Consider the following 19,362-nt stretch of genomic DNA (forward strand, 5'->3'; position numbering starts at 1 on the left):
GAGACAGGGCAGCAGGGGACGCTGTGGCCAACCCAGAGCAGAGCCTGCAGCTGTGGGAGTGTGCCAGTGCTGCTGTCCTTAGCTCAGGTGCAGCCCCTGGCTGGGTCCCTGTCCTGCAGGATCCTGTCAGAGTCACAGCCTCAGACCCTGCAGCATCTGCAGGGGCTCGGGGTTGGCTGCAGCCTGGCTTTGTGTGTCTTTTCTCCTCCTGGCGCCCTGGAGCCTGCATTGTCCAGGCAGCATCAGGCTCTCAGCAGGGTTTAGGCAACTGGAGAGATAGGATCCCCGGTACCAAAAAAAGAGAGAGAGAGAAAAGCAGGCTCATAAGAACGTTAAAGTGCATCCTCACCACTTTCCTCACCAGATCTGAACCGCTCTACTTTTGATTCTTCCCCTGTGTCTAAATACCGAGAAGGTCAACACTGGGATTCAATTCAGGACCTTGAGGCTGCCAATACGGTGCACCTAAACGTGCTCACAAAGCAGAACTTGCAGAATGACTGCACTTTGTAAGTGACCAGAATGATGGCATAAATGTTCAAAGTATGGGGATATTTTGCAAGGATTAGTGACCATGTGTCTTACTATAATAAAGTTCTAAAGTTTAAATACACATTCTATACTTGATCACTCTTTTAAACCCTGCTTTTCCTATATATCACACTGTAAAAGAGGTAATCTGTACATTATAGTGTGATACTCCTGTGCTATTTGTTCTACCCTCTATATCTGTTCTACTACATTCTCCCTATGTTTGTTCTACTCCCTACCTCCTTCCACTTTGAACATGTTCTACTGGAGCTGATACAAGCCCAGGTGTTAAAAGACAAATATTCATGGGGCCTGTTTACTTAAACAGCAGCATTAGGAAAGCAGCATTAGGAAAGAGAGCTTCCTGACAGGTAATGCAGTCAGGATGAGCAAACCTAGTGCATACTGGCAATGACTTGAGAACAGGACCAGTGTAAAAGAAGCCAGTAGTGCGGGCAGGTGAGGTAGGCAGAGCCTCAGCTGAAGTCTTTCATCTGTCTATGTCTGAAGCCTTCCATCCTCCTTGTAGTTCCTCATCCATGGAGCCAGGATTTTGTTTAAAATCACATCATTCCAGACTCTGTTAGCAGAGGCCCAGATGGAGACACATAGCAAACACAGAGAACTTGCTTGAGGAATTTATTAGCGATAGAGAAAGAGAAAAATGTGGAGATGAAGTACAGAAAAATAGAGATTCTTTCTGGTTTTGAAGGTAAATGAAATGTCCTCTTCGCTGTTCTGGATGCTCAGCGGCAGCAGAACCTGGCCATTTTACCATGCTTGTAGCAGGATCCATATTTGGCTTCTGGAAAACGACAACTTCCACTTTTGCAACGGCACACTTTGACCATTTCTCCACCTGGGGACACAGAGATAGCACCGGATGCTAAGTACAGGGGTCAGCAGTGGGCAGTATAGAGAATCCCAGGACTCCAGTGCTGGGGGTGGGTGTGCGTTTGTCACTTCAGCTCCTTTGCACCCAGCAAAGTGAGCAAGCTCTGTCCAGGAATCAATGAGCATGGGCAGGGCCGATCCCTCCCTGGGTCTGAGACCCTTTTCACCTGTCTTCACAGCTACACCCTTCCGACAAAGCACACACGGAACACAGGCCTACAGCAGTCTCAAGTTTCTAAAGTCTTCTAGAAAAGAGTAGTATACTCTGTGTGACCACACCTAGTCATTTAGTCACAGAAATAGCTTCTGTGTGTGTCTGTCTAGCAAATTTCAGACACACCTTATATTGCAAAGACTTGCAAGGACACTTCTTGGTTTATTGGCTGTCACATTTCAGTGTATAGCTGAGGAAGTCAAGGCCCATGGAGGTAAATACGTGTATAGTCATGTAAGTAATGCAGACCACTCTGGACCTGCTTCCATGTCCCATCTCTGGACCTTTCTCTCTATTTAGACTCCACACCTCCAGCACATTGGGTCTCTCACCTGCATCTTGAGGACCGGAGCTCTCAGTCCCTGCAAAGTACATGGCCACATCCTGGTCCTCCTCCTGTGGCTGCTGCTGTTCCAGATCCTCCTCAGTGTTCTCTGGGAGAGGCTGAGCCGGGGCCTCAGGGCCAGCAGGAGAATGGCAGTGAGGAGGGCGAGGGTCCTCATGGCTGGGAGTCACCAAGAATGGAGAGCAGGATCCCGGTGTGTGGGGATGGAGGAGTCAGCTTGTATTTAAATGTCAATCAGGTGACAGCTCAGAGAGGACGGAGTGGAGAAGGTGCATGTTACATCTGGAGCCCAAGGTCTGCCAGTGACCTCGTGGCCCTTTGATGACCTTGTGTTCTGTTTACTGTCTCTGCTTCTTTGAAGCTGATAACGATATTGAGGATGCCGGTATCTTTTTCTGCATCCCATCTGCTTCAGTACTGACATTTTTATGAAAAGATAACATGAGATTTTTCTTTCTTTGTTCAATATAGGAAATAATTTGAAAATAGGTTTTTTAAATTTTAAAAAATGCTTCATAGATTGCTGCAACAAAGACTTCCTATCCCGGATTTTTCTTTGGTGGAAACTTTGTAATATTGGCTCAATTTCCTCACTCACTATTGGATGTTCAAATTTTTATATCTTCTGATCCAGTATTTGTAATATGCTGTGTTCAGGAATTTATTCATTTTCTTCTAAGTTGTTGAAATCTTTGAAATATAGTGTTTCACAGAAATTTGTTATGATCCTTATTATTTCTTTGGTTTCATTACCTTTTCATTTCTGATTTTATTTATTCAAATGAATAAAATCTGTTTCTTCTTATTCTGCCTAAATGTTGACATTTTTCAAAAAATGCAATTCTTTCACTGATTCAGGTATATTAAATTTCTATTTTGTAATTTGTAGTCTACTTTATTATGTATTACTCCTACCAATTTTGATTTTGATTTTGATTTTATGTTTTAGTTGTTCTTGTTGAAATAGTTGACTGCTCATTTGATATCTTGCTACTTATTGAAAGCAGGACTATACTGTTGTTTAATTCCTCAGAGAACTACTTCTGGTGTATTTATTCTTTAAGTGAATTATCTTGTGTCTCTTCTTTCCATTTATCCCCAAAACGGGTTCAAAATTCTTATAATGAAATCAGTGATTCCTTTGCCATTGAAGAACCTGTTGTTCTATTTGCATGTTTGTGGCTGGTTTCCCAAATCTTTTTTTTTGTGATTTTCATGTTGCTTTCTAGTTACATTGTGTTATGTTCTACAACACAAACCTGATTTGATTTCCGTTATAAACTGTTTGTTTATGATTTTTTTGTGGCCTGTAATATGACCTATACTGGTGAAGTTTCCATGTGCTATTGTTAAGAAAGTGTGTTCTTCCATGGTTGGGTTGAACGTTGTCTATGTACTTGCTACATCCACTTGGTCTAGAATCAGTGTAAATCAGTTACTTCTCAGGTGATTTTCTGACTGGATTACTTGTCCTTTTTTGAAAGTGGGGGTTTGAAGCTCTCTACTGTCACTCTGTTGTGGTTTCTCCTTAGGTCTGTGAATATTTGAGTTCTCTGGTGTTGGGTGCATACATATTTTTACTTATTATATACGCATACAGAATTGAAGTGTTTGATATTTTGTTTTTGCCTACATTATTTTCCTATGCTATTTTTAAAAGTTTTTTTAAAAATTGTATTCCTTGTCTTGTTCTATTTGCATTTTCTTGGAATAATCTTTCCCATCATCTCACTTTTGTTCTCTGTGGGTCTTTGAGGTGATTCTCTTGTAGTACTGTAAATTTCCAGTTCTTATACTCCAGACTGTGGCAAGGATCCAAGCTGAGGCATGTTGTTGCTTATTTTGGTAGATGGGGAAAGTAACTAAACCACTGATGTCTGTTCTGGATGTAGGCAGGGTGTTGAGGTTTCAAGCAGACCACTGGACTCAATGCCATTACTCTCTGGACCAGAGGCCTCTCAAGGCCACACTTGTTGGACCTGAGCTGGCTTTCCACCACAGAGGATGGGGCCCGGTTTCCTTCCTGGCCTGAAATGGGTTCAGAGGTTCAGGTGGGTTCAGGGTTTCTATGTCTCGCCTGCACCCTTTCTGCAACTCTTTTGACTGTCTTTTATCCAGTCACTGTGCCAAAGTAACACTGGAAGCCCTGATGTGGATTAGTTCTGCAGTTGTTCTATAGATGGATCTTAAACAACTAATTCCCCAAGTGGCTCTTAATTCAGCCCTCTCAAATATGACAGACACTGCACTGGATTTCTTATACAACTGAGGCCTGCTGTGAGGAAAAATCACTTTTGAAGTTAAAACCCCTGCCGTTTTTGCAGTTTACAATAGCCATGGGATTTTCTTGGGACTAGAACTGTTGCCCTGGTCAGTTGTTTCTCCCTGGAGCTACTGAGCTTCCTGGTTTACCTGATTTCTCCATATGTTAGCTTCATCCAGTTAGGCTGATCTGTTGGTTGGGGCCTCTGCCCTGTGTTGAGGGGAAACAAAATTGAGAGAAAGCTGGTGGTTGGGCCAGGGCATAGAATCCACAGGCACCAAGTTGGCACCAAACAGCTCCAAAGTTTCTGGGCCCTGCCTGCAGTGGTGGCTCTGTGAGGCTCCAACTTCTTGGGCCTGGTGGTGGTGAAGACTAGTTTGGCTGTTAAGGGACTCAAGGGTGCTCAGGCAGCAAGGGATTAACTTTTTTCTTAATTAATATATGTTTGTGGCATGTAATAATTACATTCCTCTTGGTTAATTTGCACATATACATGTCATGTCTTGATCATTTTACTCCACCTTCCCTCACCCACTCTCTCCAGATTCCTTTCCAATCTCTACAAATCTATCTGCCTGTTTGCTACTAGCTGTCTCTTATGTTTCCCTGTAAATTATTTGTATTTTCTGTTTCTCAGATTGTAGAATCCATGTGATATTTAACCTTTTGTGCCTGATATATTTCACTTAACATATCACTTAGTATAGCATAGTGGTCTTGAGATGCATTCATTTTCCTACAAATGACTCAAATTTGTCCTTCTTTCTGCCTGAATAGTGTTTTATTACATATATGTATATATATATATATAGAGAGAGAGAGAGAGAGAGAGAGAGAGAGAGAGAGAGAGAGAGAGAGAGAGAGAGAGAGAGAGAGAGAGAGAGAGAGAGAGACACATTTTCTTTCTCCATTGTTCTCTTGATGAGCATATAGCCCGCTTCCTTGATTTAGGTATTAAGAATTGTGGTGCTATAAACATCAATATGCATGTATCACTGTAATATGCCTCTAACTCTTTCAGGAAGATACTTAGAAATTGTATAGCTGGGTCAAATGCAATTTCTAATTTTCATTTCTTGAAGAATCTTCATAGTTACTGTGCTAATTTATATTTCCATGAACAATCTAGAGGGGTTCTTTTTCTCCTGACAAAATTTTCAGGATTTTTAAGGCTTTGATTTTAGGCTTTCTTAGTTTATTATGATGGAAGCTCAGTATTGATTTGCTGTTCTCTAGTGGCCAAAGAGTCAGGAAACAGGCTGGTTCTCCCAGGCCCTGAGAAAAGCAATAGCCATACAGCTTCCTCTGAAATGCAATGAATGCAATCCAAAGAGAATGAAAGTGTTCTGGACCTCCATGTTCATACCTGGAAGAGTTCCATTTGAATGCAGGCATTCACAGTGTGCTAATGCATTTCTCTACTATTTATATGAGCTTGGAATTAATTTATTGATCCAATTGAAGATGGTCTTTAACCCCAGGGAAAGTTTCTCATTAAAGTTTCCTCTTCCCGCCCAAGTCTTTCTTGCCTCTGAGAGTTATAGTTGCTCATGCCACTTCAGCCACTTGAGCACAGGAAGTTCTATGATTACACAAAGACCTGGACACATTGGCCTGGAGCCCACGTATGCACATTCCCCGATGTGTGCAAGAGGGCCTTGCGCTTTGATGATCTGCAGGAATCTATTGAAAGTAAAACTCTAGAATTTTGTAGTCTACCTTTGAAACCAACAAGGATCCCGGTCCTCTCTACATTATCACACAATGGACCAAATGGCCAGATACAAATATTTACAGACTGATGCCAGGGATGCTGTGTGATCGCTTACCGAGAAATGACGGCCTCATGAAAAGAGATGGACTGTGAACAATCACAGAATAATCCAGGACTCTGGGGACAATACAGGAGCCTCGGGTGCTTTTGTTCCCACTCTCCCTCCCCTCAACTCACATAAACATAAACAGTGAAGTGCAAACCCTGTTCTGAGAGGCCCATGGCTCTTGCATTCTGCTGTCAATGGAAAAGCACAAACACAGGATAAGCTCATGCCCCCTTTGGAAACATCAGGTTCCTGTAACCCCCTAGCATGCAGGAAACTCCACCAGATCCTGCAGCCACAAGGACCTCACCTTTGGTCCTCATCTTTCTCTGTGTACTGCCCTCTCCACCCCCATATCTAAGCTTGAACAACGGCCCAGCATGTAGGAGAAACCATTAAAGTGCTGTCTGTTCAGGACAAGAGCTTTCATTTCTGTTCTTTGCCTAGGTAGTTTTGGTGCATTTCCACATTGAAATGTCCTCAATCATTAGACGCTGACCCAGGTCCTGCTCTGCACAGTACTCCAGGTAAAGACCTCCAGAAAATTGAGCAGTGACGGTGTAGTAGCACACTGGGGAAAGCAGGTGGCAATGCCCACCTTTAGGAATCAAGTTTGCTTCCTCTGAGGTTCTGGAGAGGGGAAATAGCACCTTTAGAGGGTTAAGTATGAATTTCTGGATCTCAGAACCCTAAACATTACATAATAAACTAGGTGTTTCAAGGATGAGGGAGATTCCATACAGGAACCTTGAATTCATGAGTGAATGGACATCAAGTGACACCAATGCAGCTCTGAGTCCAAAAAATCCAAAAAACCCATTCTTTTCTCCAGAGAATTTAGGTAATTGGTAGCATCTGCTGTAGACCACTGAGACTTTTCATAAATATACATCTTGCCTATGTTTCAGGGTCCTTGTCCTTGAAATATAGTACCTTATGTGTTCAATTCCTGGGGATTTTGTATGTATTACTTAGGATAATTTGTACAAAAGAGTAATACATATCAAAGAGCTTCCATGGGGTCTTAAAACATTATATGATATCACAATTGCATGATAAGATATCTAAGCAAAGAATCTCCTGTTGGTACTAGAAACACAAAGTATTGCACTAATAATTGCCTGGACTTACTTTACATTTGAGAAAGAGTCTCCATTTGAGTATACATATATAGCACATGCTGGAAATAACATGACAGCACATGCTGGAAATAACATGACAACACATGCCTTTGGTTCTAAACCCTCCAAGGAATTTATGACATTAGGATGTTGAGTCTTAACAGTGTGGCACATAATTAACAGACTCAAGAAGGTTCCAGTAATATTGGAATCGCCTGTCCTACGGTGAAAGTCACTGGAGATCGTGAAGGGTCACAGAGCACTGGGAACCATAAAGCAGGAGGATGGCAGGAGGGTGGCCCTCAGCTTGTAACAATAAGGCCGGGACAAGAGCCCAACCCCTCAGGTCTGCTGGGTAGGAGGCAGGACAGATGCCTGCCCTGTGAGAAGCAGTGGTGACAACCTGAGGACAGATGGCCCGCTTCTGTTCTGACCATACCCTTACTTTGGGAACCTCTCATTCAGGAATTGAGACCCTGCTCAAGTTTAGAATGTAGGATTCTTAAGGATAAAATGCTGTTCTATCTCTGAGGGACTCAGCAATTTTTGATATTAGTGGTCAGGGCCATGTCTGGGCCTAGCAGGTTGTTATAGTCAAGTACGGTGAATAACCTGCCTTAAAACGTTGTCTCCTTCCCTGTACACTGCAGGTTCTCTGTCACACTCAGCCTCCCGGGACATTCTCAATGTGACAGGACTGGTAAGCAGAGCTGTGGATCGATCTAACGTCTTCTTTTTGTAGACTTCTGCTATGGAATCCTCACAGCGAAGTTCTGAAACCAGCGCATACCATGAGTCGGGCTCGTGCTCATGACCTGTAAGCATGTGACAGACTTGTGGGACACAGGGCCCCTGGGTATCTGTGGGAGGTAAAGAGAGGTCACCCAGGAGGAAATCAGCCACACCCCACTAAAGTCACCCCAGAGGCACCCAATTTAGACAAGACCTGAGCGCTTGCATGGAAAGAGGGAGGCAGGCTGAGGCAGGATGGAATCCCAGCATGGCAGCCACCTTGGGATGGGCAGCAGCTGCAGACAGAGCAGCAGGGGGAGCCATGGCCAACCCAGCCCAGAGTCTGCAGACCTGAGGGTGGAGGGTGCCTTGCTGTTGCTGCCCTTCTCTCAGCCCCCTTCATCATGACTCTACCAGAATTAGCCTCAGGCCCATGCAGCTTCACAGGACCTCTTGGTTGGTTGGAGAAATGCTTTGTTTGTTACTTTTCCTGAGGGCCCCTCCAAAGCTGCACTTTCCAGTTCTCAGTAACTCAGGCATCGAAAGAATGTGTATACTGCTGCGAAGCACCATGGGGATTGATTGTCCCTGTGCATCTTCTGCTTGTCAACACAATCACTTGTGTATATCAATCCTGTTGTATAGGAGACAGCTTTCTAATAATGGTAATGTCTGTCTCACAGTGTGGGGCTCCTATGCTTTTATTGTTCCATTCTTTATGTCTTTCTTGAAAACCATTTCCACTGTCTGTATTATTTTAATGGAGCTGATACAACTGCAGGGCTTGACACACAAAGGATCCATCTGGCCTTGAAACGACCACACTTTGTGAAGCACAAACGTGATGTGAAGCTGATATGATGAAGGAACGTAGTATACATGGGCAAGGACTGACATGAGAGCTAGACAGAAAGATCAGCAGCTGCTTTGGACCTTTCTTCTCACTTTGTGCTCAGTGCCTGCTGGCATCCTTGAAATTCCTGGTATTTGGAGCCAGGATCCTGTTTCAAGGGTGTCATTTAAGGTATCTCAAAGCATCCAGACTCGGACTGTAGCAGACATCGAGAAGCACAAACACAGAACTTGCCGCAAGGTGTTTATTTGTGGTGAAAGAACATGGAAATCAAGGAGAGAGCAACAAAATGTGTCAGCAGAAATGGAGACCTCCTCTCTGTTGCGATGCTCAGAGACAGCAGTATGGTCGCTCTTTACGACCATAGATGCAGAACCCTGATCTGGTTTCTCGGGGATGACAGCCTCTCTTTCTGCAATGGCAGGCGGTGAAACCTTTTTGCCTTCCTGAGGAAACAGACACAGCGTTGAGCACTGAATGCTGGGGTCAGCAGGGGATGCTAAAAGGACTCTGAGGGACGTCTGTGCTGGCTTGCCTGGGTTTTTCACTTTGGCAGTATCCACCAGGAATGTGGGCGACATCTGTGCGAGGAAGTAGCTATCACGTGTGGCTATGGTGGTCACGCAGGATCTGAGAGCATTTCTCACCTGCCTCCCCTCCTGTGTGTTCCTGACCAACACACATACATTGAAAAGACACCTATGGTCTCCTCCAATGTCTCAAATGTCTTCTAGTAGACAGTAAAGTATGCTCTCTACAATGATGAATACCTATTTTGATCCAGAAAGATCTAGTCTGTACGTCTGTCCATACGTTAACCCCAGTGAATTTGAGAAAGTGTTGAAAGTCTTAAGAAAAAGAACACCTCTTACTTTATTTGGCTCCCATTCTTGAATTTGTTAGTAAGCAAGTCAAAGTCCAGAGAGTTAGGTATAGTTGCAGAGGTGATATAGCGCCTTTTGGACTGTCTTCCATAGCCCATCTTGGACTTTCCCCTCTGGATTCCCTACCTCTGTCCTTCTGGGTCTCTCACCTGAGTACTGAGCACCAGAGCTCTCAGCCTCTGCAAAGGAGATGCCCGTGTCCTCGTCCTGGTCCTCTTCCTGGGCCTGCCACTGTTCGAGACCCTCCTCAGCTGCCTCTGTCAGAGGCTGAGCCTGGGCCTGCAGGGCCAGCAGGAGAATGGCAGCGAGGAGGGCGAGGGTCCTCATGGCTGGGAGTCACTGGAGGGTGGAGAGCAGGATCCTGGTGTTTGGGAGGTGAGCAGTGAGGCTGTTTTATGCATCAGTTGGGAGAACGCTCAGAGGCAGAGGATGGGGTGGAGAAGGTGCATGTTTGGTCTGGAGGGTGAGGCCTGCTGTGGACCTCATAGCCATGTGATGTCCTTGTGCTCCCTTTGTCTGGTGTCTGTGCCTGGTTGAAGCTGGCAGTGATGTTTAGCACACCGCTATCTCTTCCTGCGGCCCATCTGTTTGAATATTGACATTTGTAATAAAAGGGAAATGTACAAAAAGAAAACAAACTGGCGCAGTACCTTCCTCTTCACTGAGATGAAAGGCTTTTGAATATTGGTTCTTTTCCCTTAATCCTTATTTGTCTCTTCAAATTTTTATAACTTTTGGACTCAATCTCTGTAGGCTGCTTTTGTCTAGAAATTTGTTTGTTGCTTCTGTTTCTAAACTTTTGGCATATGTAGTGTTCTATTGTAATTTGTCCTGATCCTTAGTACTTCTGTATTATCAATGGTAATGCTTTCTTTTACATCTCCTGTTCATTTATTTTCATGTCTACTCCTATTTTCTTATTCTGCCTAAAAGCACATCATATTTTACCTTTTTTAGAAACCCAACCCTGATTCATTGGTCTTGTATATATTATTAAATTTGTATTTTTTCATTCCCTTTGTTATGTTTATCATATGTTTCTTCTAGCAAGTTTGAGCTCACTTAGTTCTTGCTTGGTAGCTCATTGGAGTGTTAGAGTTGGTTTCTCATTTGGAATCTTCTACTTATTCATAGTAGGAATTTATCATTGTCCATTTTTCTTTGAGGGCGACTTGTCCTGTGTCCTAAGCATCATTATGTTCTCTTTCCATGTCTATTCCTTTCAAAAAATTATTATTTTTTCACCTAAAAATTTTAATTGACCATCTAGTCTTTCAGAAGCATGTTCTTTTGTATGTGTGCATCTGTATAATTTTCCCAGTTCTTCCTTTTCTTTATCTTTCTGTTGATTTCTAGTTTTGTTTTACTTCTTGAAAACACACATTTGGTGTATGTTCACTTTTAAAATTTGAGACTTGTTTTCTGATACTTTATAATCTACATAGAAGGAGTTTCCTTTGCTGTTCAGAAGAAAGGGCATTCTTCCACTCTTGAGTGGGTGGGAAGTTCTCTACACACTTGTTAATCTGCCTGGTCCATAATGGAGTGGAAATCACCCATGTTTAGTTGACTTTTTTGGTCTAGATGATTTTTCCACTTTTGAACTTGAGGGTTTGAAGGTCTCTACTATTACTTTTTTGTGGTCTCTCTCTCTTGCTCTCTCTCTCTCTCTCTCTCGGTGTATAATATTTGATTTGTATTTTTGGGTTCTGTGGTGTTAAGTGCATTTATATTTTCATTTTGTATCCTCCTGTAAAATTGACATCTTTGTGGTTATTTGTTTTTTTATACCTTTTGGCTTAACATCTATTTTATATGATAGAAGCAGACACCTTGCCTGTCTCCTTTGGGTTCCTTTTGAATGGAACCCCTTTTCCATCATTTCACTTAGAGTCTCAATATGACATTACCAAGAGGCCAATCTCTTGTAGGCAGCATATAGTTGCATGTTTTCTTTTTCTTTTTGAAAAGGATTCTGTTAATGTGTATCTTTTAGTGGATTGGCTTCATCCATTTACATTCACAGTCATTTATTTAGGTGAAAGTTACTCCTGGCATTGTTAGTCTTCCTGTTGCTATGCATTTTCCCCTTTCTTTTTGTCCTGTGCGCTTTGTGGTTTCCAGTGGTGATTGGCATCAATGCCTTTGTTTTTAAGTTTTGCGCTACATTTTACTTGATGTTGCTATTGGCTTTCCCCTGCCTTTTTTAGCAGTACAATATACTATTTTGGCCAGTAACACCTAAACCTTGCTTGAATAAAAAAACCGAAATTTACCCTCCAACCGTTGTTTAATTTTCTTGACTTCCAGTAGATCTTTTCATCTTATGTGTCCTTAACAACTTAGGTGCGTGCAGTTCTGTCATCCATTTGCCTATTGCACCTCTATGCTAGGGATTTGAAAGCCTGTATGCCCTGTGCTGGATTAACTAATGGCAAACTTGAATCCCCCAGCTGAAATGATGCAGTGTGGTGCTGGGCATGGACCATCTACCTGAGCATTGCTGCCAATAGCATAAAAGGAGAACTGAAGAGGAAAATGGTGTCCTGCTGATCTGCCCGGAGAAGCTTCCTGTGGCTGGTTTTCCTGATACTAACAGGGCTGTTCTTGTAGTCAGGGGAGCTGGGGTCCTTGTTGCCAGGAATGGCTGCTGTTCTTTTCAGGGGAGCTCGGATCTCTGCCTTGAGCATTGCTTCCTCCCTCCAGTGCAGAGCCCTCAGCCTGGTGGCACAGATCCTTCTAGCTTCTAGCTTCACCAACTGGCTTTTGAGCCTCCTCAGTGCAGACCCTTGATACAGACTTGCATGAGACATGGCAATGGGCTCTGGGCCTCTGGCTGGACTCATGGAGGACATTGCCTTGGACTGTAGGCCTTGAGCTGGACTTGTGTGGGACATTGCCATGGGCTCTAAGCCCTCAGCTCAATCCTTCAGGTCTGTAGCATGTGGACATAACTCTTGACCTCCTCTGTGTTAGACTTTTTGGGTAAACATTACAAAATTATGCTGGAAATGATGTGTCCTGTGTTAAATCTATTCCTTTAAAAACCCTGAGTACAACAACCACTATTAATGTGATGGAGTATTTTGAATTTGATTATGAATTTATTCCTTCCTCTGAAGTTTACTTTTTTGAGGTTAGTAATTATCTTTCTTTAACTTGCAGTTGAAGCACTCTTTTGAACATTTGTTCCAGAGCCAATCTAATTGTCAGGAATTCCCTCTGCTTTCCCTTGAGTGCAAAAGCCTTTATTTCTGAACAATGGCTTTGCTGTCTGTAGAATTTTGGGTGCAGTGTGTTGTAGTCAGCAGGATTGGGCAAGGGAATACATTAAATACAGGACACATAACTTATAAGATTGTCTTATGATAATTGCCCAAAAAGGTAAATCCAAAGGATTACAAGAAATGAACCCCACACTAGAAGCCTGAAGGATCCAGCTGAGGGCCTAGATCCCAGCAGTATAGGCTTAGAGTCCAAGGCAATGTTCTCCTCGAGCCCAGCCAGTGGCCTAGAGCCCACAGCCATGTCTCATGCTTGTCCATATTGAGGATCTGCACCCAGAAGGCCCAAAGGCCAGTGGTGGGAGCCAGAAAAAATCTACACCATTGAGTTGGAGGATTTGTGCCACCAAGCTGAGGGATCCACATTGGAGCCAGAAAGCGATGCTTCTGGTGAAGATCAGAGCTCCCCTGAGGAAAACAACAGTTGTTCCTATTGACAGCAAGGCCCTGTGCTCCTCCTCCAAGGACAACAGTCAAGTTCACATCAAAAAAACCATCCATAGCAAGCTTCTTGTAGAAAATCAAAAGCCCAAGATCTTCTCCTCCATTTTTCTTTTCTTGGCTATTGGTAACAATCCTCGGGTGGATCCTCCATGCACACACCACGCTGATTCAGTTCAGCTGGGTACTGTGTGTGTGTGGTTTATCTTTCAGCACTTTGAATATGTTATCTCATTTTTTCCTAAAGTATAAGGTTTCTGTTGGGAAATCTGCTAATAGTGAAATGGTTCTTCCCATATGTGTGACTTGATGCTTGTAGAATTTTCTTTAGGTTTCTATGGTTGAATTACAACATGCCAGTATCAGTGCTCACTTGAAAAACAGAATTAATGTAAGATATATAAATATTTAAGGATTTACAAGGTAGGCTTATAATGGCCAACTGCACAATCAGGTGTGGAAGATGGCAAAAGGTCTGTCCGTGCTGGAAATCCAGAAGCTCCAGTCAAAGGTGAAAAGCCTGGAGCTCACTGCAGAGTCCCATGTGAGCCCATATCAGGAGGACAAAACATCTGCCATAAGGCTGAAGGTCTGCACTGGAAAGCAGAAGAGCCCGCGGTAGATGTCCAAGGCGGACATGATGTGTGGAGCACCTCTGAAGAAGCAGGAGTGAGTCTTCCTTCTTCACCCCTGTTTATTCCATCCAGGCTGCACACCTATTGGGTGGCGCCACTGACACCAGGGTGGGTCTCTCTTTTCAGTAAATCCCTTCAGCCACACCCAGAACTCCATTAATCCAATCACCTGGGTGTTTCTTCCTCAAGATGACCCAATAGGTAACTAACACAATACTGAGGAATGAATCTTATTTGTTCTTTCAGCTTTATGAATCTGGATATCCATATGACTCTCAAGACTGAGGTATTTTCAGCAATTCTTATTTTAAATAAGTTTTGTGAGTTCTTTTTTCTTCCTGTGAAACTCCGATAGTGGGAACATTTATTTACTGTGCTCAATTAGTCCCACTGATTTTCTTGGCTGTCTTTCAATCCTTTTCCTTTCTTCTACCTGATGAGCTTATATCTAAAATCTTGTCTTCATATTCAAACCTGTCTCTTTCTTGATTTTGTCTGATATTGAAGCCATCTATTATATTATTTTTTCTTCATTGAGTTCTCAGTTCCAGAATGTCTGTTTTTTAAATTTTTTCAAAACATCATTGAGATCACAAATTGCCCTTCTGATTTTGTTGAATCACTGGTGTTATTTTGTTTCTAAATCAGTTTTCCTAAGGTTGTTGTTGTTATTATTATTTTAATTTTTAAAGGTAATTTGTAAATTTCTACTTCTTCAGGATCTGTAAGGTGAAAGTCATTTGACTAACTCAAAGCGTGTCCTCAGACCACAGGGAATGAAATTACTACTCAATAGCAGAGTGAAAGTTTTGAAACTCACAGCTATATGAAAATCATGCGGCAGTCATAAAAATAAAGAATCGTTCAAGAAGAAATCAGAAGTAAAATCATAATCTACTTTGAGATAAGTTAATATGAAGATGAATAAGGGGGATGAGGACACAGTGTAATGTTTTTAGGAGCCTGCCTGTCAGTTGGATTGCACTTGGCAGCAGCATTCACTGTGTTTTTTATCTCACTTTGTAAATATTTCTCCAAGAGGACTTCCAGAACTGCTTCAGAAAGTTGCAGGATTGATAGGATACATGTGTTCAATGGTGTTTGTAGTATTTTTGAGGGGGATTGAGGGAAACATATCTTACTGTAATAATGTGTTAAATTATATACACACTGTACATTGGACAGTGTGTATAACTGGTGGATATAGACACAAAAATTCTCAACAAAATATGAGCAAACTGCATGTAACTGCATAAAAAAGGACGACACACCATGACTCAGCCCAATATATGTGATAAAAGGGAAGGCGATTTAGCATCCAAAAATTAAGTCATGTAAAATTGCAGAGCAATTGCATAAGAAATGAAGAACTCAAGGTGGTGTCTGCAGGCACTGGGCAGAAGTCAGCACTCCTTCCTGGTAAAAAAAAAAACTGCACAGAGAGTAGATACTTTCCTCAGTGCGGTCTCATCAGGTACTGAACCCAGAGTCCACTCGGGGTGGAGACAGATGGTCCACTCCACGGGCAGGCAGCAGCTGCAGGAGGCTGTGCCTGCAACTTCTCCTTATTCCACCTTCTTGCTCTGGCCTGGGCCACAGAGCAAGTCAGAGAAGTAAACTGGACCCAGATGGGAAAGGAAGAAGTAAACTTATATTTGTCTGAAGAGAATACAATCTTTTACATGAAAAATACCAAGGAATTTACTCAACAACTATTAAAACAAATAAATGTGTTTAACATTGTTGTAGGATACAAGGTCAAGACTCAAACATCAGTTATATTTTACACACTCGTGACAAACATTCACATATCAACTACAAAGCTTTCTATTGAATAATGTAAGAAGAATAAAAGACACACGAACCAATGAAAGAAAAGAATGCAAAACTTGTTCAGTGAAAGGTACAAAATGCTGCTGAGAAATGTCTTAAAGTTGCACGTAGATGGGAAAACACCCTAAGCATCTGCTCGGCAAGATGTGAGTTTGTGATGGCAATTCTGCCTGTGTAGTGTGTAAGTCCAGCTCAGTCCCTTTCACAGCCCCAGGTGACTTCATGGAAACTGACAGACTGAGCAGGCATGGTGACTCATGTCTGTAATTCCAGCCCTGGGGAGGCTGAAGTGGGAGGATCAGGAATTCCAGCCGGCCTGGATTCTCCAGTGAGTTCAAGGCTGTCCGGGACTATGTAGCAAGACCCTGTAACAGAAAAAATAATGAATAGACAACACTGGGAAACTTATCTTATAATCTGTGTGGAATTTCCAGAAACGCAGAATAGTGAAAACTGACCTGACGAAGGACAAATGGGCCCCATTTGCAAAACTTACTACAAAGCAATTGTAATTGTAGCAGTGAGGAATCAGTGCAGTGACAGGCATGTGGGTCAGCAGAATAAAATTAATAGTCCAGATATAAAAAATTGGTGCACTTGATAGTCTGACTTTCTTGAGGAATGCTGAGACCCCCTCAAGGGGGAAATACAAATCTCAGTGTCATTGGTGGGCAAGCTGCCAGCCACAGCAGCAGCATTAATTAGGATTTTATCTCACAATGCAATCAAAGTGCAATGCAAAATGGATCACAGAATTAAATGTAAAATTTCAAACTCATAGAGGACGAAAGGGTGAACCTTCATTTCCTGCATCTGTCAGTGAATTCTTAGATACAATACCATATGAATGACAAGAAAATATATAAATGTACATTTCAGAATGGACAGCTTTTGAATTTGGAAAGGCAGGATCAACAAAGTGAATAGAACAACTCAAAGAGAGAGAAAAAACAGAGGTTGACACTCACAAGATGCATGTCTGGAATACATGCAACATGGTAATAGAAAGATAACTACGTTTAAGCACTGGCCGGTGATCTATCTCCATGTGTGCTTCCCCAAGGACGGTATACAATGGTCCCCAAGGATGGCATACAACGGCCATTAACACTTGAAAAGATGCTTGAAATCATCTTTCAATATGGAGAAGCAAATAAAACCATCACCAGGGACTACTTCTCTCCCACCACAATGGCAAGAACCAGCTGGGGATTTAGCTCAGTGGTTTTGCTGCCTGCTGTGCAAGCGAAAGGACCCAAGTTAGATCCCCGGTACCAAAAAAACCCCAAAATAAAACAAGAACAAAACGTTCTGGTAAGGACAGATGTCAGCAAGGGTGTGGCCATCCCCGAAGCCTCACACCCTGCAGGTGGGAATAGAAAAGGGCTTCATCTCGGGCTAACACTTTGGGGGTTCCTCAGTACGTGAAAGCCAGCTGTACCCTGTGAGCCAGAACGGTGTCCTAGGCAGAGTCTCAGGAGCCAAAGTACATGCAACCGCACAGAAGCTTGTGAGGAGATAAGAGAAGACAGACACAGAAACACAGGTCATATGGTTTGGAGTAAGATTATTAATGGGTAGAGTCTGGGTTAGGAAGCTGGGAGAGCAGGGCTCGAAGGTCCTCAGAGAAGCAACGGGTACAAAGCTCTCTCTGAAATCCCTCTTCTGAGGTTCCTCCAGAGCGGGGAAGTTCCACACTGTATCCATCCCCGAGGTGCTCCCTTGGACTATTGTACCTCTCAGTCTACTCATGCACTCGTTTAATATTCATTTGAATTTGGCATCAGTTTACCCAATCTGAGGCAGTCTTGCCCGCAGGCCAGTTTCTATGGAAATGCGCCCCCTCGCGGGACAGTTTTTCTTGTCCTGATAACCTAGAGCTGCCCATGTCACCACCCGACTTGTGCTTGGGAAAGACAATGGTTACACTGCCTCCCGGACACTGTGCTCTGGAGCTCTCCCTCACACACCCTGGTGGGTCCACGGAGGCCTATACTCTGACGCATTGATGAGACATTGCCTGAAGGTAAGTCTAGGATTGTGTGTTCAACCTTGCAAACTAAGGAGGAATCCTCGCTTATTCTCAAAGTCATTCACTGTATCACAAAGAGTCCCTGTGGCCTGAGATCAATAGTTATAGTGATGGGGATCAGAGAGGCTTATCAGGCCTTGTAGGATAACCTATCAGGTAGTGTAGGGCATAAGCAAAGAGAGGGAACCTGCGGGAGAAGTGGAAACCCTGGATCAGCAGAACATCTGAGGGCTTGGAGGTCAGTAGAGGAGCCCCACACATTCCGTTCTTCTCTCCCCAGTCCTCTCTTCCCCCTACTCACATACACACAGACACTGAAGTGCAAACCCCGTTCTGAGCGTCACAGAGCTCTGCGCCCTGCTGTCAGGCCCCAAGTACAAACACATGATGTACGTATTTCCCCGCAGAAGTATGTTTAGTGAAGCATGTTATCTCTCTTGAAACACTGTCCCCTTTCCTGCAGGCTATACTTCATCTGTCTCTGGACAACCTCTTGGGAAATTCTTAGCCAGGTAAGCGCACCATCCACAGATTGATATGGGATTTTCTTTTGCTAGACTTCTGCGATGGAATCCCTGACTGGAAATACTTGAAGTTCAGTAGATACAATGAGTCTCTACTAATGCAGGGCAGAAATCCAGGGTTTAAACTCATTCTCTGATAGTTATTTGAAGAAAATAGGGGACGAGTGTCCAAGTACCAGTGGGTATCTTGACAGGGAAGAGCATTCAGACAGAGGAAGAAGCATAATTAACTTCACCAATATCTGACTGGCTTTTCAGAGACACAAGGGTTACAAATGACCCTGAGCTCTTACACGGCCAGAAGTTCAGGGAGGGTGTCAACCTCAAATGGTGTGCATGCTGGGGTGGGGAGCAGCTGGAGATAAAATAGGAGGAGGGCTGTGGCTGATGAGACCAGAATCTATATCTCTAAACTCCATTGCTGCAGTCCTTATCATGTGTGATCCTTCAGAATCAGAGCCCCATCCCTTGTGACACTGGGGGGACTCTCAGTCACATGGAGAACTCCTGTCTGCTCACTGTTCCTAGGAAGGCCTGCAAAGCTGTACTTCACAGGGATTGTCAGATTCTCAGCAGCTGTAAGGTAATTTAGGTCACAGCATGTTGTGACATGCAATAGAAAGGTTTTTCCTCTGCATTTTGTGTTTGTGAAGACCAATTTTACTTATATATCAAATTCTGCAATCCTGCTTTGACTCTATAAGAAGTTGAATAGCAATAAATCTATGTCACAGTGTGGGTTTCTTGTGCTTTTCCTTCTACTTACTGTGTTCTTTAAATAACCACTCCATGTTGAATATCATTTTCATGGCATGAATCAAATCCCTAGTGTAAGAGACAAATGATTCACCTTGGCTGGGCCAACACGTCATGAAGGGGATGTTGGCTTTTCTGGCAAGTAATGATGTTATGACTGTCTGAACATAATGGAGACGGCAGGGACAAAGAACTGGTG

At 43.1% G+C, this 19,362-nt stretch overlaps 1 protein-coding gene across 5 annotated transcripts; it reads right to left on the reverse strand.

Moving 5' to 3' along the window:
* Positions 1 to 291: 291 nt before the first annotated feature.
* LOC147828408 (uncharacterized) lies at positions 292 to 10,196 on the reverse strand. Of its 5 annotated transcripts, none has more exons than XM_087210096.1 (3): positions 9,808 to 10,051; positions 7,806 to 8,004; positions 1,136 to 1,390 (listed from the first exon to the last, which is right to left on the reverse strand). In XM_087210096.1, the coding sequence occupies exons 1-3, from the start codon at positions 9,983 to 9,985 to the stop codon at positions 1,303 to 1,305; spliced, it is 465 nt and encodes a 154-aa protein (XP_087066222.1). In that variant the 5' UTR covers positions 9,986 to 10,051; the 3' UTR covers positions 1,136 to 1,302. The 5 variants fall into 5 exon arrangements, 2 of the variants coding, with proteins under 2 accessions (XP_087066222.1, XP_087066223.1); XM_087210097.1 differs by having other exon boundaries at positions 7,806 to 7,962; positions 9,808 to 10,050; XR_015450888.1 differs by lacking the exon at positions 7,806 to 8,004 and having other exon boundaries at positions 292 to 1,390; positions 9,808 to 10,196.
* Positions 10,197 to 19,362: the final 9,166 nt, after the last annotated feature.

Source organism: Heterocephalus glaber, unplaced genomic scaffold (genome assembly GCF_053883595.1).
Source record: "Heterocephalus glaber isolate CG9 unplaced genomic scaffold, H.glaber_assembly_v1.0 deba00001104, whole genome shotgun sequence".
NCBI classification, from domain to species: Eukaryota; Metazoa; Chordata; class Mammalia; order Rodentia; family Bathyergidae; genus Heterocephalus; species Heterocephalus glaber.